The sequence below is a fragment of the Hylobates moloch genome, unplaced genomic scaffold, assembly GCF_009828535.3.
Source record: "Hylobates moloch isolate HMO894 unplaced genomic scaffold, HMol_V3 SCAFFOLD_6, whole genome shotgun sequence".
Classification (NCBI taxonomy): Eukaryota; Metazoa; Chordata; class Mammalia; order Primates; family Hylobatidae; genus Hylobates; species Hylobates moloch.
Genome location: NW_026652281.1, coordinates 125229516 through 125251885, shown reverse-complemented (window position 1 = coordinate 125251885; position 22370 = coordinate 125229516). Strand labels below are relative to the sequence as shown.

General features: G+C 36.8%; 1 protein-coding gene across 2 annotated transcripts in view; it reads right to left on the bottom strand.

Annotated features, from left to right (window-relative positions):
- Positions 1–2687: 2687 nt before the first annotated feature.
- The window catches only part of SPINK5 (serine peptidase inhibitor Kazal type 5), a 76947-nt gene continuing 57264 nt past the window's right edge, over positions 2688–22370 (bottom strand). The window contains exons 27-34 of one of the 2 annotated variants that reach the window (XM_032158286.2): positions 18943–19070; positions 18122–18194; positions 17343–17432; positions 17106–17233; positions 15908–16004; positions 11602–11732; positions 5873–5963; positions 2688–3087 (exon numbers count right to left, since the gene is read on the bottom strand). In XM_032158286.2, coding sequence (XP_032014177.1) covers positions 3079–3087; positions 5873–5963; positions 11602–11732; positions 15908–16004; positions 17106–17233; positions 17343–17432; positions 18122–18194; positions 18943–19070 — 747 coding nt within the window. In that variant the 3' untranslated portion in view covers positions 2688–3078. The remainder of the gene's footprint in view (positions 3088–5872; positions 5964–11601; positions 11733–15907; positions 16005–17105; positions 17234–17342; positions 17433–18121; positions 18195–18942; positions 19071–22370) is intronic. The other variant, XM_032158288.2, reaches the window with a different exon arrangement.

Genomic DNA, 22370 nt, shown 5'->3' with positions numbered 1-22370 from the left:
ATGATTTTGCTATTGTGAATTGTGCTGTGATAAATATCCTAGTGCAGGTGTCTTTTTAATATAATGATTTATTTTCCTCTGGGTAGATGCTTAGTAGTGGAATTTCTGGGTCAAATGGTAGTTCTATTTGTAGTTTTTTGAGATGTCTCCACACTGTTTTCCATAGAGTTTAAAATAATTTATATTTTCAACAAGAGCGTGTAAACGTTCTCTTTTCTCCACATCCTTAGGTATTTCTGAAGCCTGAAAGAAATGAGAAGGCTTCAGGAGGACTTCTAATATGAGAAAATAAGAGTTTGAAAGGGATAGATCTCTGAACACTCTTAATGCAAAATGAAATCTGAAGATCAAATTATATAGAGAAATGCATAAGTATTTGGTAGTAGTGGACAGGTGGGGCTGACAGAAGTATTTTGGCTTTCTTTAGTCCCATCTCAGCATCACCTTCTGGTTTAGAATTTCAGATTTAGTTTTGAAGCATCAGTGAGATAGGTCTGGTTTTCATTTACCTCCTGTCCATCAGGATATAACTTAAGTAACTCAAAGATTAGTTTACTTGATATTTAGTGAAGCTATTTATTTGTTACCATTTTGACATAGATTCCATTTTATATACACTCCTAGTTTGTATACACCCCAAAAGAAATCAACTTTTAGCTTTTTAAATCGCAAGGAATGTGTTCTACACATTCACACTCTTAACCCCAATCCTTGACCCTCACTCTATTTTCTACTTTATTTTCCTTGGTCATATTCTATTCCTGACCTCTGCACCCACCCTGCCCTCCACCTTTGATTCTTACTCCTGAGGTCACTGGGCTTCTCCTCATTTCCTTGTTTCATCCCATTCCAGACTATTATAGCTTCTACCCCACTCTATCCCTAAGCCAAACTCTTTCTCTGTACTCAGAGTGATTACCAAGAATTGGTTAAGTCTTAAGGACAGGATAAGAATGTCTTTTGAGTATATTAATAATAATAAAATAAATATAAAGGGTTTGTGTTTATATTCTAATCAAATATTCAAAATGACATAACAAAACACCTTCTCAGAAAAACATATGTTTTAGCCAGAAAAAGAGTTTTTCTGGATTTCCTGTAAGTGAACAGGAAGAAGATAAAATCTCATATGTCATGGGCACTCTGAACCCATCCTGTACATCCTGAAATTTCCAAATAATAATAAAAATAATTCAACAGGAATTACTCCATATTTCTCATGCTTGAAAAAATTATTTATAGGCCCTTCTTTTTTTCTTAATGTAACATAGAAAAGAATGCAGCATAAGGGATAATTTATTTTCACTCAGTTACAAAGGAAAAATAGGATTTGGTGATATTTTTCAACAATCTTCCCGTCATTCGTCCTAGAAGAGAAGATGGGTAGGTTAGATGCTAGAACCCAGAGATATTTTAACTGAGCTAGTAGAGACTTAAAAAAAAAGAAGGGAAAAATAACAAATTAACTTCCCAAATCCAAGTAAGTCTGTCACATCAGGCTAGTTCTGGAGCTGAGAACATCTTGCAGCAAAATGGATTTTCCATATAATTGCTCCCAGAATTTTCAAGTGAACTAGCCCAGAATTTTCAAGTGAACAAAGCGACTAGGTAGAGTAGGGATTTACAGAGTTTCAGCATAGAGGAAGGTGCTTACAAGCATTTCATCCGCCCCTACCTAGTACCTGCGTTCCTGCTCTGATTTCCCATGTCCATTAGCTCGTGGCAGCACTGCGTTGCCTAATACAGTGACCACTATCCACATGTATCTCTTGAGTACTTGAAATGTGGCTGGTCCACATTGAGATGTGCCGTAAGTGTAAAATATACACCAAAATCAAAGACTTAGTAAATTTAAAAGTTTATATTGATTACATTATTAGTTTTGATATCTTAAGCTAAATGAAATATATTATTTAAATTAATAATTTTTTTTTTTTTTTTTTGAGACGGAGTCTGGCTCTGTCACCCAGGCTGGAGTGCGGTGGCGCGATCTCGGCTCACTGCAAGCTCCGCCTCCCGGGTTCACGCCATTCTCCTGCCTCAGCCTCTCCGAGTAGCTGGGTCTCCGAGTAGCTGGGACTACAGGCGCCCGCCGCCACGCCCGGCTAATTTTTTTTGTATTTTTAGTAGAGACGGGGTTTCACCGTGGTCTCGATCTCCTGACCTCGTGATCCGCCCGCCTCGGCCTCCCAAAGTGCTGGGATTACAAGCGTGAGCCACCGCGCCCGGCCTAAATTAATAATTTTATAATTATTATTTGTAGCCTCTAGAAAATTTAAAATTGCATATATGGCTTAAATTACGTTTCTGTTGGAGAGTGCCACTTTAGAGGCTTACACAAATTGGTAATTAATTTTCTTAGTTCTTCCCAGATTATGGGTACAAGGCCGTGATACAGGAAATTGTCAAGAGGTAATTTAATGAATAGACATGAAAACTTACTGGTTTATGTCTTTGGATGGGAACTAAATAACTGAGAGGCAGTTATTCCATTCATGAAAATGTAGAAAGGGGAGCTGGTATGGTAATGAATAGTTAAGATGCAGCTGATTTATAGCTAGTTTAACTTTGTATAGCTGTTGGCTGATGGGAACCCATATCTCCCCACCTCTCTTCTAGACAGTCCTTCTCAGCTATGACAGCAACTTAAGCAGGAAAAAAGTGAACATTCTCTTCCCACCAATGGGTTTAGCAAGACAAAAAGACAAAAGGGTAGAGTTTATTCAGTTTCTTTAAAAGCAAAAATCTATTATCCAGACAGTGACAAAGAAATCCCAGAAAGGGTGTTCTGCTGAGTTTACTTTTATTGAACAGGCAGTTGGACAGACAGCATTGTAATCAGGACATTTTGAGGGCTCAGACTTGGTGGAGATGTCTTTATACCCTCAGATCACAGAGTCTAGGAGGAAAGAGATGGAAAAGACTGAAAATCAGTGAGTCCATTCCCAACAGCTCTGTATTGTTTTCTATAGCAAATAAGACAAGCTCCGAAGAATTCTTTGTATATACAGATGGTGAAGGTAGGTGATTCAGAATTGGGGTTTATTTTTTCCCTCATGGCTTTCAACAATCTTCCCATCATTCATCCTAGAAGAGAAGATGGGTAGGTTAGATGCTAGAACCCAGAGATATTGCAGAAATGTGGGCTGTATATTTATAGCTGCATCTTAAAGAAATCCATAGATTCTGCATTCTGCAAAGAAGTAGCAATTTAAAATCACTTTCACATTTTATCCAGTTTGATACAACAAATATTGAGCACCTAGTACGTACTACGTGTTGAGGTGGACACAAAAATGAACATGGCTTAATTCTGCCTTTGATTACATGCAGCCTTCATGCTGATCAAAAAGAAGTAGGTGTCATTAGCACCATTTTGCAGATGAGGAAATTGAGCTTCAGAGAAGTTTAGTAACTTGCCACTGTCATGTTAGGTCATAACTTGAATTCCATTCCTGTAACACGAATGTTTTTCTACTATAGTTTGTTGTAGACCACTAGAATGTAATCAGCTGTCTTCCTTTGCCTGACTCATCCACATATTTGAAATCAGCCCTTAAAACATTAAGTGAATATTTAAAAATAATCTTATAGGGGGTGAGGGCCTCAGGAAGTTTTCTTTCACATAACTGTGCATCTTCAACTAGTACCACCTGGGGCACAAGCTGCACTGTCATTCCAAACTCAAATCTCCACTTCATCGCCTATATCAACTCCAGAAGGTTTTCTTTGGTTTGAAAGTACCAAGCTTTGGTTTTCCTGAATCCTTGAAAATCTGTCATGAAATTGACACATATAGATAAGAATAGTCATTTATCTCACAAAATAATATTGGTATTTTTCTTAATATAGAAATTTCCTTCCAATATAGCAAATCATCTTTTAATTGAGATAATGCCTTCTCAAGAGCACTTACTTTTCAGAATCTCCTGACAACTAAGGAATGGTAGTAGAGCACTGGAAATGAAGTCAGGATATCTACATTGAACCCAAGATATTATACTGAGGGACTTCAATAAGTGACAGTTTCCCCCAGCATGACTTTCTGTAAAATGGGAAAGACAGTGATCCCTGCCCTAATCAAATGACTATTGTAAGAGTAGAAACAGAAAATGCACATAAAACTCTAAAGACCTATGTAAATCTTAGTAGTTACTGTATAATAGTTATTGCATAATAGAAAGCATTATGTACTTAGTAACAAGTGTGTTCCAAGATACTGAACCTACTTTTCTAAGGAAGTTGTGACTGCCTGGACTCTTATTCTATTCTTGAGATTCCAGACTTTCTTAGAGAAACTTCCACCCAGAAATAAAGTTCAAACAATAGGCTTCCACCCCAGTATATACATCCTTACTAGTCATCAGAACAATGCTAGGCCATGACCAGTCTGTACCAACTGTACCTGAGATCACACACTTGAATCTTATACAGGGACTGAAGTTCCACCTGTGTCCAGGACACTTTTCGTTTTTGTTTCATTAACTAACAGCATAATAATTTCTGTCATTATTAATGCCTGCTATGCAACTCCAGTGGAAAGCATACACTCAGAAATGGAAGAACGGCACTCTTTTACAACACCTTGTGTGCTGAGCCCCGGCAAGATTCTTCATTATTTAAAGAAATACATCTTATCAGTACAAACCTATGGCAAGTTCTTTATAAAGTAGTTTTTCCAAGTTGCCTACACAGGATGAGAGTTACAGGGAAGTGTGGTCTAAGGTGTGGTCTATTGGACTGGCATAAAGCTATTTTGACCTTTCTCTCCTGAGATATATGTAAAGGTGAGTTTGTGAGGATGGGGAACAGTATATTCTGTCAACAAAATGGGAGCAAACTACTAAGAATTTCCATATAATAAGACAGCAAACACAATATAGGGACTAGAGTTAAAGTTTAAACTCTCTTTTTATGGATCCTGGTAAAGAACCAGAGTAGAGGTCTTTAAATGGGTGGTAAATAACTTTGTTAAGCCCACATAAGAAAGATAAGGTCTTCTGATTTCATTCCAGTCCTCGGCTTCCAATAAATAAGCACTATACCATGGTCTGTTTTTCTAAGTTCATACTTTGGACTCTTCTCTTTTTCTAAATTCATACTTTGGTCTTAGACATAATAATAATAGTGACATTAATTTTTCAGACACCGTGCCAAATGTATAAAAGTCAGTATTTACTGAATATTTTCATAGGTCATTGGGATATTTGGTTTAGAGTATTTATGTGATTTGCCAAGAGTCTTGTATATGAAGCACAGCAAAAACTGAAATTTGCACTCATATTTATCCCATAACAAAACATTTTTCTCTTATTTGAAAATTCCCATTTTTTCATGTTACATACCATCTCCCTGAGGATGACTATGCAAATAGCCAACAGGGAGAATGTTAAATTCAGTAACGTATGTTGAAACATCCTTTCAGGAGTTTAAATGAAATTGGTCAACTTTTAATGCTGGGAAATAATTTAATACAATGTAAAGTTCAATAATATGGGCATTATATAGAAATTGTTTAAATCCAACTCTGACACTCTCTGACCTCTCTTGGTCTCTGCCTCATCTTTTTATTGAGATCACAGAAAATAAAACCTATCCTGAAATAAGTAACGTTATGTTGGAGACATTGCTCATAAACAATCTATCTATTAATGAACCCATTAAGTATTTTAAAATATTAACTGCTACATTATTTCCACTTATTTCAGTAATTACTTATCCTTATAGTGAAAATGTGACCAATTCTGGGTCACCTGACCTAGTGTCACCTCTCTGGCCAGGTAAATGTCCATTACTCAATGGAAGAGAACAAAACCAGAACCCACTGCTCCTCACAACGTAACTATGGAGGCCAGTCTATTTATGTACTTACAGATGGGGGCATGCTGGCAGCAGTGGTTCCTGGGGTGCTGCTCTCCTCACACTTCCCTGTACTGCGGATGTGTGTATTTGTTTGGCGTATCCTAAAACAGATCAGAGGATGCTTCAACAACAAGAAAGTTCTCAATGAGAAAATAAATAAGGACCAACATGGAGGACACTTGGGTATCAAAACAAACTTTATTTAGAGGGAGGATCTGGGATCTGCATTCAACTATTTTCATTTTCAGTAGGTATCATCCAGGCTGTCTCTCTTCTGCTCCAGATTTGTCCCCTAGCCCTGGACCTATCCTGTCACATTTCATTCACTGATATATTCATAGAGAATGTTGGAAATAAACTTGGAGATCATCTGGTCTAAAGGTGATCTCGCATTTATAGATGCAAGAATCAGATCCCAGAGAGATGTTTGACTATATTGAGTACCAATAATATGACTTGGGGAAAAATATAACAAGACAAAAATGATACAGTCTGAGTTTTGCAGTTGGAATGAATCTTAAGGAGTATGAATTTTAATGCCTGTCACTGGAGAAATATTATGAATCAGACATGTACTTGTTTGCCTCTGGTAATGGGAAACTCATTATCTATCAAGGCAGTGCAATTTGTCTTTTGGCATTGCTTAAACTGAAATTGCTCTCCTATAACTTTCTCTAAAACCTTAGAAATGAATATTGCTTCCTTTTGCCTCAGATAATCTGATCTTTCTTTATAATATATACTCCCAGCTTCCTTAGCCAAACAAACTATCCTGAGGTATGCTTTCTTAATATTTTCATCATTTCAGTTTCTTACTCTAAAGTTCCCTTAAATAGATCATTTTTTATGGGTCTATAAAGTTGATGAAAATGTTGAAGAAAATTATATGGATAATTTAGGCCCTGACATTTACAAGAAAGAGGAATTAAAGGATTTCTGGGCTGGAGATAAGGTATACATAGGAATGGAATTCCTGGACAGTTATATTTATTCCTTAAACAGGAATTTCTTAATTCTTAAAAACCTATAAGGTCTACAGATAAATTTCAGGTACTCCATGAGCCTATGAATATTATGTGTGTGGATTGTTCATATCACACTTTTTTTAAATTTTCTTGAAAGGGGTAACTTTCTTCACATTATCTAAGGAATCTTGGTCTTTGACAATTTAAGGAACTACTGTCTTAGGAATAACAGTAGGATAGTGGAGAAAAAAGAAAACTGTATTTAGACACAAATCAATAAGGTCAAAATCCTGTCTGATTTACTTCCTAGCTTTGTAACTTTAAACAAATTACCTGTACTCTCTGAGCCTCAGATTAACCTTCTGTACAATAAAGATAATAACATTCCATAGTAGGTTGCAGGGATTCAGTGACTGAAATCTGAAAGTGCCTTATCATCTACCATACCTTACCTATGGATGAAAGATTATATTCAGATTTTATGCTTTTAATCATATGACCTGAGGAGCACCTTTTTCTTTTAAATATTTTTTCCAGGATTAAAAAGCAGGATATCAGGGAGTCCTATCCTCATGTTCTGGGCCTTGCTTATAGCATCCTAAGAAGGATAAAGTAGTACTACAATGTAGGTCTAGGGTCAGGTGAGATGGAAAAACCAAGGTTTGTCACCATTCTGTCCTTGAAAGCTGGCCAAATGGTGGCCAGGAGAAGGGAAGGGAAAGGATGCACATAGAGGCAAGGGGAAATTATTTAAAAATTATTTAAAAATTCAGACGGCATTTGAGCAGAGTAGCAACAACAAAACTAAAGCCAACAATAAGAATATTATAAAAAGATGTTCTTTGAAACCAACGAGAACAAAGACACAACATACCAGAATCTCTGGGACACATTCAAAGCAGTGTGTAGAGGGAAATTTATAGCACTAAATGCCCACAAGAGAAAGCAGGAAAGATCCAAAATTGACACCCTAACATCACAATTAAAAGAACTAGAAAAGCAAGAGCAAACACATTCAAAAGCTAGCAGAAGGCAAGAAATAACTAAAATCAGAGCAGAACTGAAGGAAATAGAGACACAAAAAACCCTTCAAAAAATTAATGAATCCAGGAGCTGGTTTTTTTGAAAAGATCAACAAAATTGATAGACCGCTAGCAAGACTAATAAAGAAGAAAAGAGAGAAGAATCAAATAGATGCAATAAAAAATGATAAAGGGGATATCACCACCGATCCCACAGAAATACAATCTACCATCAGAGAATACTACAAACACCTCTATGCAAATAAACTAGAAAATCTAGAAGAAATGGATAAATTCCTCGACAAATTCACCCTCCCAAGACTAAAACAGGAAGAAGTTGAATCTCTGAATAGACCAATAACAGGCTCTGAAATTGTGGCAATAATCAATAGCTTACCAACCAAAAAGAGTCCAGGACCAGATGGATTCACAGCCGAATTCTACCAGAGGTACAAGGAGGAACTGGTACCATTCCTTCTGAAACTATTCCAATCGATAGAAAAAGAGGGAATCCTCCCTAACACATTTTATGAGGCCAGCATCATCCTGATACCAAAGCCTGGCAGGGACACAACCAAAAAAGAGAATTTCAGACCAATATCCTTGATGAACATTGATGCAAAAATCCTCAATAAAACACTGGCAAACCAAATCCAGCAGCACATCAAAAAGCTTATCCACCATGATCAAGTGGACTTCATCCTTGGGATGCAAGGCTGGTTCAACATATGCAAATCAATAAATGTAATCCAGCATATAAACAGAACCAAAGACAAAAACCACATGATTATCTCAATAGATGCAGAAAAGGCCTTTGACATAATTCAACAGCGCTTCATGCTAAAAACTCTCAATAAATTAGGTATCGACGGGACGTATCTCAAAATTATAAGAGCTATCTATGACAAACCCACAGCCAATATCATACTGAATGGGCAAAAACTGGAAGCATTCCCTTTGCAAACTGGCACAAGACAGGGATGCCCTCTCTCACCACTCCTATTCAACATAGTGCTGGAAGTTCTGGCCAGGGCAATCAGGCAGGAGAAGGAAATAAAGGGTATTCAATTAGGAAAAGAGGAAGTCAAATTGTCCCTGTTTGCAGATGATATGATTGTATATCTAGAAAACCCCATTGTCTCAGCCCCAAATCTCCTTAAGCTGATTAGCAACTTCAGCAAAGTCTCAGGATACAAAATCAATTACAGAAATCACAAGCATTCTTGTACACCAATAACAGACAAACAGAGAGCCAAATCATGAGTGAACTCCCATTCACAATTGCTTCAAAGAGAATAAAATACCTAGGAATCCAACTTACAAGGGATGTGAAGGACGTGTTCAAGGAGAACCACAAACCACTGCTCAATGAAATAAAAGAGGATACAAACAAATGGAACATTCCATGCTCATGGGTTGGAAGAATCAATATCGTGAAAATGGCCATACTGCCCAAGGTAATTTATAGATTCAATGCCATCCCCATCAAGCTACCAATGACTTTCTTCACAGAATGGGAAAAAACTACTTTAAAGTTCATATGGAACCAAAAAAGAGCCTGCATCGCCAAGTTAATCCTAAGCCAAAAGAACAAAGCTGGAGGGATTACGCTACCTGACTTCAAACTATACTACAAGGCTACAGTAACCAAAACAGCATGGTACTGGTACCGCAACAGAGACATAGATCAATGGATCAGAACAGAGCCCTCAGAAATAATGCCGCATATCTACAACTATCTGATCTTTGACAAACCTGACAAAAACAAGCAATGGGATAAGGATTCCCTATTTAATAAATGGTGCTGGGAAAACTGGCTAGCCATATGTAGAAAGCTGAAACTAGATCCTTTCCTTACACCTTATACAAAAATTAATTCAAGATGGATTAAACACTTACATGTTAAACCTAAAACCATAAAAACCCTAGAAGAAAACCTAGGCAATACCATTCAGGACATAGGCATGGGCAAGGACCTTATGTCTAAAACACCAAAAGCAATGGCAACAAAACCCAAAATTGACAAACGGGATCGAATTAAACTAAAGAGCTTCTGCACAGCAAAAGAAACTACCATCAGAGTGAACAGGCAACCTACAAAATGGGAGAAAATTTTTGCAACCTACTCATCTGACAAAGGGCTAATATCCAGAATCTACAATGAACTCAAACAAATTTACAAGGAAAAAACAAACAACCCCATCAAAAAGTGGGCGAAGGACATGAACAGACACTTCTCAAAAGAAGACATTTATGCAGCCAAAAAACACATGAAAAAATGCTCATCATCACTGGCCATCAGAGAAATGCAAATCAAAACCAGAGTGAGATACCATCTCACACCAGTTAGAATGGCCATCATTAAAAAGTCAGGAAACAACAGGTGCTGGAGAGGATGTGGAGAAATAGGAACACTTTTACACTGTTGGTGGGACTGTAAACTAGTTCAACCATTGTGGAAGTCAGTGTGGCGATTCCTCAGGGATCTAGAACTAGAAATACCATTTGACCCAGCCATCCCATTACTGGGTATATACCCAAAGGACTATATATCATGCTGCTATAAAGACACATGCACATGTATGTTTATTGCGGCACTATTCCCAGTAGCAAAGACTTGGAACCAACCCAAATGTCCAACAACGATAGACTGGATTAAGAAAATGTGGCACATATACAGCATGGAATACTATGCAGCCATAAAAAATGGTGGGTTCATGTCCTTTGTAGGGACATGGATGAAACTGGAAACCATCATTCTCAGTAAACTATCGCAAGGACAAAAAACCAAACACCACATGTTCTCATTCATAGGTGGGAATTGAACAATGAGAACACATGGACACAGGAAGGGGAACATCACACTCCGGGGACTGTTGTGGGGTGGGGGGAGGGGGGAGGGACAGCATTAGGAGATATTCCTAATGCTAAATGACGAGTTAATGGGTGCAGCACACCAACATGGCACATAGATACATATGTAACAAACCTGCACATTGTGCACATGTACCCTAAAACTTAAAGTATAATAATAAAAAAGAATATTAAAATGAATCCCTTGTATTTAACTTAAGATAAAAATATTTTTATATCTAGCAGTTCTTTTCAATCATCTGTGAAGTCAGCAGCTCAGAGAACTGTCTCCATTTCTCCAATGAAGGGAGTGAGATTCAGAATCATGAAATAATATGCCTCCAGATACCAAGATAGTCATAAATATGAGAGCAGACATCAGATCAGCCATTTACTTATTGTGCTTTCTTTTGTACAGTGCACTTTCCTTTTGCAAGGTACTACTTCTTTCAAGAGGCAGGGTTAAAGAAATGGGGAATATGTGGCTATATTATAGTCACAGGACCTTTTAGATATAATACACTGGGCTGGATTTATATAGCAGTAGTTCTCTACTGTTTTTCTCCACTACACACAGAATGAATGGTGTCCACACTCCCATGACTGTACACAGGATTATACCAATATTCTGCAATTGTAACCCCACTATTTTTTTTCTTTCTCTTCTACTCAGTAGAGCATATAGCAATGTAGGTAAGCAATTTACCAAAGGAATAGCCTTAAATCTTTTCTATTTTACATATAAGAAAGATAATTCACAAATTTTGAATTTTTAACTTCTACGATGAATAAATTACTTGCAACACACTTCAAATTTATATCAGTACATTACTATGGGTTAACACTCTAGCTGCGAAATTCTAAACTGGAAGATACGATGGGGCAACTTGAATACTTACAGGTTTTCATGACAGAGCATGCAGGGATTGTTGTAGGTTTGGCCATCGTCACCACAGACAGGCTTTAAATCCTTTGGACAAAGATAACCTATCCTGGGCAATACTCGGTAGTCTTTGCACATCTCAGAATCCTGAAGAAGCAAACAATAAAGCAGACTTACTTTATGGCATTCAAGGAGAGGGATGGGCTTAAGAAAACCTCTTGAGTTCCTTCATCCAACTTGAATAAATGGTTGTAAAAAGAGTGTGATATATGTTATTCAAACTCAAAGATTGATTTTGCACCATATGAAGTGGATTTAACTTCCTGTATTTGGCAATTTTTAACTTGACAAGGTAAGTAAACAAAGAAACAAGGAATAGCAAAGCAATAAGAAAGCAAAAATCCTTTATAATGTGTGACACAATTACTTGCCCATAAGAAGAAATCTAGAATCATAGGCATGCTAGAAATAATATTCGCCTTTTTAAGTGAAGGTGTTGGTTACATACAGCCTAGAAAGGAAAGACTCAGAGGTAAATACTCATAAATTGCATGAGTTTTGAGTCCTAGCTCTACCACTAACTAGAGAAGTAACTTATCTAACTTTTCTCAGCCTTAATTTTCTCACCAGAAAATCATAAATAATAGTAGTCCTTACTTTATATTACTGCTTTAAGGGATTAAAACAGATAATGCATGTAAGTTCATGATTAATGCAGTATCTGTCACATACTAAGTGTTCAATAAATTTTAGTTGTCAGTGTGTTTTCCATGGTAAAAAACATATGTATATTTTCCATGTAAAAGAAGAAACATACTTGCTCTTTGTAGTGTTTTGGAAGTATGAGTTTAATAATTAATGATAATTCCAAGAACTTGATTAGTTTTTTTAAAAGGCAAAAAGTAGAGCCAAAATATAAAAAAAAGTACTCAAAAGCAAATAGGATGATGGAAGACTTAAATCCAATGGTATCAGTAATTACATAGAATATTAACAAGTAAGTACTCCAGTTAAAAGATAGAAATTATCTAACTGGAAGAACAAAAAGAATCAACTATATAATATTTATAAGAAATATATTTATAAGTAAAAGGATGAGTTCTAAATAACTCATGACTCAAAATAATCATAGAATTTAGACATGAAAAGAATTACAAAGAAAATATAACCTATCAAATCCCAGCAGCCAAAGCAGTCATTTGGGGGAAAATTATAACTTTAATACATATATTAGAAAGGAAGGAGGTTCTAAAATGGATGATCTAAACTTTCATCTGAAGGAGCTAGCCAATGATGAGCATAGAAAATTTTTTAAAATAAAAAATAAAGAGGAGAAATTGATGAAATAGAAAACAGAGCAAAGCCAAAAGTTAGCTGCTTGAAAAGAATAAGTTGATAAGCTATTTGCAAAATTGACCAGAGTCAAGAAAACATATATTACCAATATTACAGATAAAACGTCATCACTATATGAGCTGTAGATATTAAAAGAATAATTTAGATGTTATAAATAACTATATGCCAAAAACTTTGACAACATAGATGAAATTAATAAATTCCTTGAAAACTACTTACTGAAAACAGATACAAAGACAACATAGAAAATTTAATAGTATTATATCTGCTAATACTCGTTTTGGAGGAGTCAAGCAGTATTTGTGTGCTTGTTCCTTTGTTTTGATAAATGACTCAAACACCTAAATGAATTGCTTTAGATTGTGGTGAGTTCCATATTGGTACAAATATTCATGCAGACTTTAGATAAGTAACTTATATGAAACCCTGGCAAAGGTTAGACTCAACCAGGTATATCAATCGTATTTTTTCAGGTAACTGGTGCTATAATGTTCAAAAGGTACTACAATGTTCCTCACTCTCTCTCTCTTTTTATTTTTTTAACGTAGTACATCAACTCAAAAAATTCTGTTGACTCCACCTTCAAAACAGACCCAGTATCTAACCACCTCTCAAGAGCTCCACCACTACTAACATGGTATAAACCAGCATCATCTCTTCTGTAGACTACTGCAATAGCTAACTAGCTGTCCAGCCCTTGCCTCCCTGCAGTGTTTTCAATAGGTATCAGGCAAAGTTATTCCTTTAAAACATAAATCAAATCATATTAGTCTTTTCAAAACTTCATTCAGAATATTAGGCAAAGTCTTTAAAACTGTCTACAAAACCCTTTATAACATGGCCTCCCATTAGCTTCCTGACTTCCTCTTCTACAGCTGAGGTAGCTCTATTTCAACAACACTAAACGCTTTGCTGTGTTTTCTCCCTGGAATATGTTCTCCTCAGATATACCTACAGAATCAATACCCTTAGGTCTTGATGTAAATGTCACCTTCTGAGAGAGTTATTCTCTGTATATGTCACTTAAAATTGTATCCCCCTCCCCTCCTCATCTCAGAAATTACTGTACCATTTTTTTCTGCCTTATTTCCTCCTTGGCATTATTTTTTCATTTATTCATATTATTTATTGTATCTGCTTTTCCAATATACTATGAACTTCTTGTAGTGAGCGCTATCTGTTTTGTTTATGGCTATTAACCTAGCATACATAAATAATGCCTGGAGGCCGAGCGCGGTGGCTCATGCCTATAATCCCAGCACTTTGGGAGGCCGAGGTGGGCGGATCACGAGGTCAGGAGATTGAGACCATCCTGGCTAACACGGTGAAACCCCGTCTCTACTAAAAATACAAAAAATTAGCGTGGTGGCGGGCGCCTGTAGTCCCAGCTACTCAGGAGGTTGAGGCAGGAGAATGGCGTGAACCGCGGAGGCGGAGCTTGCAGTGAGCGGAGATCGCACCACTGCACTCCAGACTGGGCGACAGAGCCAGACTCCGTCTCAATAAATAAATAAATAAATAAATAAATAAATAAATAAATAAAGCCTGGAAAAATAGCAGGTGCTCAGTAAGTATTTGTAGACTGACAAAAGGACTGCTGGCTTGATGAAAAAAATGAATAATGAAAGACTTATTTCTCCAAAAGAAATCTCAGCTCCAAAACAGACTGTAGCTTATGAGGGAGAATGAGAGGGCTACTGGTCTGCTGATGATATCTTATTGCTATCACAGGTATGATCACTTTGTGATATTTCATTTAGCTATTTACTTGGATATGTGCATTTCTTCTATGTGACTATTATACTTTAGTATTTAAAAAAAAAACATATTTTGTTAATAGCTCTTCTCCGTGCCTTTGGATCCCTGATGTGGAGCTCAATTCACCAGAAATGTGTAATTAATGCATATTTCATGTATGTAACTCATCTGTTACCCTAGTTGAATTGGGTGAATAATGAGGTAAAATTCATGTTGGATACCTTTCTTTCTCCTTTTCTGGGTCATCAGCCTAGGTGCTAAAATCTTCCTTTTAGGGCCCAATCTGAGAATCTGCTTGATGATCTCATATTCTCTTTGCTCCTTTCTACTCCTCATCTTGCCAAGGCTCTACAAAGTAAATCGTATCATGCTAATGTACACTAATACTTACATTACTGGTGACCATCAGCTACAAGAGAGAGAAAGAGAGAGAGGTGGGGTCTTGTTCTGTCACCCAGGCTGTAATGCAGTGGCACTATCATGGCTCATGGTAGCCTCGACCTCCTGGGCTCAAGCCATCCTTCCACCTCAGCCTCCCAAGTAGCTGGAACTACAGGCATAAGGCACCATGCCCTGCTGATTTTTTTTTGTATGTTTTCTAGAGACAGAGTTTAACCATGTTGCCCACAGTGGTCTCAAACTCCTGAGGCCAAGGGATCTGCCCGCTTTGGCCTCCCACAGTGCTGGGGTTATAGGCATGAGCCACCGCACCCAGCTCAGCCTATATTTTAAACAAGAAGTTTTAGCTACTGCGAACTGGTAATTTGTGGAAATTTATACCTGTGAGCATGCTTGGCATAGAGTTCCAGGATGTAGAAACAGATTTGGTTGGAGGAGGGAAATAAGCGGAAGCTAGGTGAGGAAGCTAAGAATACCAAGAGGTATGCTAAAATTACAGAATTGAGGCACCTGACTATGTATTTTACCATATGTGAGATTAGTCACAATTATTCCACACACGCATTGTAAATTTCAAAATATACTAAATTGAAGCAGGGCAAATAATCTCAAAGGGCACAGAATAAGGCACTAATGAGAAATCCCAGAACTCTCACAAAGCATAAACTGCATATAGTCCTCAAAGGACTTCAGGCTGCACTGAATCAGCAAACCTCAGACCCTTCTATGAAAATAGCAAATAGCAACAGGTAAAAAGAAATCAAGAAAATTAAATTGATAAGTAGCTTTTCAGAAATAGTCCTCCTTACCAGAGAACTGAAAGAGTCTGGGCTGTCTTCCTCTTGAAAAGCTCTAACATGGGATGGCTTTTCTTGAAGTTTTGCCCTTCCCAAAGCTTCTGTTAGACTAGAGAAGAAAATAAACACCAATTTAAAATAAGAAACAGTTCCTATAACTTCCAGTGAGAAGTTAAGCAATCCTCATAAAATATGACAGAGGCCAGGCATGGTAGTTCATGCCTGTAACCCCAGCATTTTGGGAGGCCTAGCTGGAGAATCACCTGAGGTCAGGAGTTGGAGACCACCCTGGTGAACATGGTGAAACTCCATCTCTACTAAAAATACAAAAATTAGCTGGGCGTAGTGGTGCACACCTGTTATCCCAGCTACTCGAAAGGCTGAGGCAGGAGAATCTCTTGAACCCAGGAGGCAGAGGTTGCAGTGAACTGAGATCGCACCATTGCACTCCAACCTGGGCAACAGAGCGAGACTCTGTCTCAATCAATCAATCAATCAATAAAACTGAATCACAGCACATTGAGATAGTGACCAGGATGACATACTAAGAAAAGTACAATTAGGAGCTGGTTTAGAACTTTTCATCACTTAACAGATGACAAGTGGGTTAATGTTCTTAAGTTTTGATTTTCTAGAACATAAAATGAGAGTAGTATTTGGTAATTCCCCCCTCAAAGAATACTCATTATGAAAAGCTAAATAAATTTGATTATTATTGTGTTCACAGTGTGCTTTACAACCATCATCATCATCATCATTTATAATGTCCATTGGTCTCCATTTCTATTTGCTTTTTAGAATAACCTAGAAACTCTAAAAAACAAATTCCATAGCCCCAAGATTCTGATATAATATATTTTGGGGTGTAAAAATTTGTATTTATTTTTAAAGGCATCTCAATTGAGTCTGATCTAGTTGTGGAATAAAGATCTTGAAGAATTTCTTCTAATTATGATGCTGAAAGTTGAAAACAAATTGTTTAATGACACAGCTAGTATACATCTTGGTTAGAACTTACATACGGAATTTCTGTCTCCAAGTCTCAGTGGTCTTTCTACTATATCAGGTGTTCTCAATTTGAGGGCTTTAATTCTAAAGACTAATTTTAAAATCCCATGGGGTTCATAAATACACAAACTTATTCAATCACCAGTTTCTAAAAATGCAGTTCCCCTGCTAGCTACAGGGGGAGCAGAATCCTCTTACTCACAAAACAGCTCTGCACATGTAGCACTTGTTTGTATAGAACTTTCCATCAGCACCGCGCACTGGGTCATTCTCTCTAGAGCAGATGAGCTCATTGTTCCTTACATAGTTTCGAAATTCACTGCATTCATCCTAGAAAATGAGAAAGGGAAAGTGAACATGGCTTTGTCCCGTTTTGGCTTAGTGATTTTTTCAAACTTGGTTTTAGGAAGTCCTCTCTTAGCTCTGGGCTCAGACTCACTGTACTTATCCTGGCAACAGAGGCCAAGGAACGCACAGGTTGTCTAAATTTTGCATCCTCTGCTTCATTCTGAACCTGTCTGCACTGGTCCTGAAAAATGTAGGGAAACATAAAACAACACTTGATAGACCTTCCTGTTTTTTTCTCCCGTTCATCCATCCTTCCTTTCCCCATTTTCCCCATGAAGCATGCTTTTGACAAAAGGACAATTGCTCAGGGATCTAACTCTACAAATGTGATTGTTACTGTTAAAGAATTGAATGAAGATGTCTTCTTTGTAGTCTTGAAAAAGAAATAGAAAAGAAAGCATCACGCATGCACACTGCTGATTCTTTAATACTGATACAATCATCCGGTGAAAACAGAAGGGAAGCTAAAAGGGAGACTTAGATTGGTTTATATTACCTGAATTATTAAAATAAACATCAACAAGCTACCCAAAGCCTTATTTCACACTTAAAGTGTCAAAGATAAGCATGCAGTTGAGTTGATAAAGAATTTTACCCTCTACTTTTCAATCCATATTTCTCCCAAGGAGGAAAGACTAAAACAATAATTGACACACACTCTCAGAGAATTTTCTACAAAATCAAAAAAGGTATCAAACCCCCAAAGCCACCCACAAAATCTTGTTATGATCCAAAGTGACAAGACAAGCAAAATCAATTTTCTTTGAAGTTAAGAGATTAATATCTTTATTATTCCCAAAACTGGAGAAGAATGCAAAATTCTGAGGGTGAAAAGTAAAATGGTTATTTTGGTATCCTTTAATAAATAACCTTTGCATTATTTGAGGGCTTGCTACTTGATTTCTCTTCATCTTTCTTTTTTCTTTCATTAGCTTCTCGATCGCTGCAGAATAATAAAAAAAAAAAGATAGAGTAATTTTTCAAGGGTTGTTACTGAATTGTCTGTAACCACGTATTTCTTCAATTCTAAATATTAGCAAATCTAACACTGTTTTCTTATAACTAAAAAAAATTCTAAGAATATTTTTTATAAGCTAGTCAGTTCTGATTGTTGGAATTTTCATGATAATATATTTGTGGCAATGCTATCAACTTTCATAGATGCTGTTACTATATTCTTATCCAGAAAAATATGATCCTAAAAGGTCTTTATTTTTCCTTAATATAATAGACTTAAGACTCTCATCTAGAAAGTTGCTATAATTCTCATTTTTACTTTTCTAATTAAATTATAACTAAACTCACAATTTTGATTGTTATTTACATAGGTATAATGCTTTGAAGTTCATAAACATTTTTAAAATGTCCTTGAATCTCCGCAAAATTATATTGTGCAGTCATTTTTCCCTCAGGAGGAACTGAGGCTCTGCACAATGAACTGGCCTGTCCCAGGTTACTTAGCTGATAAGCTACCTCTTCCTACCCCAGAGGTTCCGGGTATGATTATGCTTCTCAACATCAAAATAAAAAAAAATATTGTGAGAGTGCTTTGGAAATTGTCTCTTCAAAAGAGAGGAGCTATCATATCATTAATGTGTGATGCCAAGTATCCTAGGTTTTAAAAGTAACAAGAACTAATTTCTGGCAAACAGGCACAACTATCAAATTTATCGATAAACCTTTTTACGTACAAGATGCTCTGACACATAGCACATTTATTGATGTGCATCTTGCCATATGGGCCTCGAACAGGGTTATTTTCTCTGGTGCAGATAAGCTTCCCATTTCTCTGCATGCTTCGAAATTCACGACACAGATCCTACCAACAGTAGCAAAAAAAGTTGTTACTGTCATGGTATAATCTTTCAAACCTGATAATATGATTGACCGATTAGATATAAACTCATAACACAGGAAAAAAACAGAGAAAGTAAAATTCCAGAGAAGAAATATGTTTTAAAGGCACTTTATTCAACCCCTACCTAAGAAGTTTGAATCTTCTCCATTGCATCTCTATCAAATGATTGTCTTGCCCCAATGGAATTACACTAAAGCAGCCCATTCCTTTAAAAACTATATATTATATACATATATATATATATGCAAGCAAGATTACATATATATATTGCACCACTGCACTCCAGGCTGGACAACAGAACAAGATTTTATATATATATAACAAGATTTTACATATATATATAAAATATATTATATATCTATCTATATATAAAATATATACCTATCTATATATATAATATATTACATATCTCTCTATATATTATATATATATAATCTTGTTATATATATAATATGATCTTGTTATCTATATATAATCTTGTTCTGTTGTCCAGCCTGGAGTGCAGTGGTGCAATCATAGCTCATTGCAGCCTCTAACTCCTGGGCTCAAGCAACACTCCCACCTCAGTCTCCTAAGTAGCTAGAACTACAGGCATGTGCCATCATGCCTGGCTAATATTTTAAAATTTTTTGTAGAGATGGGAAAACTCTTGGCCTCAAGTGATCCTCTCACATTGGCCTCCCAAAGCACTGAGATTACAGGCATGAGCCCCCCAATGCCCTGCCGCATCTCATTTTAATACAGTTTTCTATGAGGCAGAGCCCCAAACCTGTCTCCCTATGAGTGCACTCAGTATTCCACACATAAAAAGTCTACTTCACAAGCCCTGGAATGAACTAAAAGACACTCTTCTGGAAAAGCATAAAAACATGTAAACTTTCAGCTTCATTTCTCAACCACAATTTACCAAAAACAAACAAACAAAAAAGCATTTTTATTGTGCGAGGTGCTTTGTCGTGTGGTTTAATAGATTTCCTTTAGTGGTCGTAAAAATCTTATAAGATAAATACTCATCATCCCCATTTTACAGATGAGAAAAATAAATCTCAGTGATATTAAATAAAGTCAGTGTTGAATTTGTGATCAGAAACCTGCTAACCACCAGGCTATACCTTTTTGCTTACTTGCTTTTACAAGGCAGAGAATAAAACTCCTATCTGTGGATAAGTATATGGAGCTGCCTTTTGTGTTCATTGAAACACAATGATCATAAAAAGAAGCCAACAGAACCGAGTCTACAGACAGGATCTAGAATGTATTAAAATCTTCAGAGAGCTACAGAAGTCTCTGGAACTTCCTTTAAGCCCAAAGAGCCAAAGTGGTGATATGGAAACGTTACCTTAAAAAATAACACAGTAACCTAGATTGTACTTACCCTTCTTTCTTTAAATTGTGATGTCCGTAAACAAACAATTCCAGGCCTTACTTTTAATTGCAGCATTTTAAAAAATTCTCTAGAATTAAATACCTATCAACATATTAAATGTCTCACAACCACCATTTTCACAAATTACTGGAAGTATGTTCTTTTCCAGGTGCTCACAATACCACATATGTTTATAATAGCACTCCTCTGACTGTATTGCAACCCTGCAATTCAGTCTTTGACTCTTCTATTCATTGGTTATGTGTAGTTAACTTCTCTTAAGTTTTCCTGAATTCTAAAAAATTGGAACAATATCACCACTGAATAGATTTTGGGTAGATTTAAATATAATTATTGGTAAACCTTATTTAACTTTGCATGTGTAGATAAAACTGTAGTTCTCTATTCGACACACACACACTCACACACAATCTCAATATTTTATTTTTATTTATTTTTTTAAGACAAGTTCTTACTCTGTTGCCCAGGCTGGAGTGCAATAATGCTATCATAGCTCACTACTGCCTTGAACTCATGGGCTCAAGTGATCCTCCCACCTTAACCTCCCAAGTAGCTAGAGTTACAGGTGTGCACCATCATGCCTGGCTATTTTTTTTTAATTATTATTATTTTGTAGAGACAGGGTCTCACTATGTTGCCCAGGCTGGTTTTGAACTCCTGGGCTCAAGTAGTTCTCTTGCTCTGGTCTCCCAAAACACTGGGATTAAAAGAGTGAGTTACCACACCCTGCCTCCATATTTTCTTTATTTTTTTTCACTCAGTGTTTTCTATATATACATATATATAGCATTTTTCTGTTCGAAATTTTTAAAATAAGGATCACAAAATTAAAAATTTACCAAGATTTTAAATAGATGTCCTTTAGAGATCATGTGAAGTTGTGCAATAATTTTCTCAAAGCCATTCATCTACCATAATGCACAACAGATATTCCCAAAATATTTTTAAATAACGATAATTACTATTAATGTTTCATTTTCTTTAGTGACTACAGGCTTAATGAAAAGTTGCCCTACTAATAGGAAAAATCTTCCTAGGGAAATTTTACTATTTATCTTCTCTAATTGGAGTCCGTCGGTGGATTCAAAGAGATTGTGCTGTGTAATATTCTACGTGTTGGTGTTGTAGTGTTGAATACTATTTATAAAGACCAAAACTGAACACTAGGTGGCAATGTAATGCCAGATCGAGAATTTATAATCTCAAACTCCAACTTTTTTTCTTTTTTTTTTTTTTTTTTTTTGAGACAGAGTCTCGCTCTGTCCCCCCGGCTGGAGCGCAGTGGCGCAATCTCGGCTCACTGCAAGCTCTGCCTCCCGGGTTAACGCCATTCTTCTGCCTCAGCCTCCCAAGTAGCTGGGACTACAGGCGCCTGCCACAATGCCTGGCTAATTTTTTTGTACTTTTAGTAGAGATGGGGTTTCACTGTGTTAGCCAGGATGGTCTCGATCTCCTGACCTCGTGACCTGCCTGTCTCGGCTTCTCAAAGTGCTGGGATTACAGGCCTGAGCCACCGTACCTGGCCTCAAACTCCAAACTTTTGATACTAATTTTCTTTGTAATTTTGGGCATCTGATTGCTTGATATTTATTTGTTTAAAAAATTCAGAAACAGCAGAGTGCGATGGCTCATGTAATCCCAGCACTTTGGGAGGCTGAGACTTGAGCTCCGGTGGATCGCTTGAGCTCAGGAGTTCGAGACCATCCTGAGCAACAGCAGGACCCTGTCTCAAAGGAAAGAGAAAATTCAAAAATGAAATTCACTGGCTAACTACAATAATTTGACAACTGTCACTGGTTTTAATTTAATTTCAAGATCTGGCCACGATTTCATTGTTTACCATTGTATTGCCAATGATTGGGACAGAGTCAGCA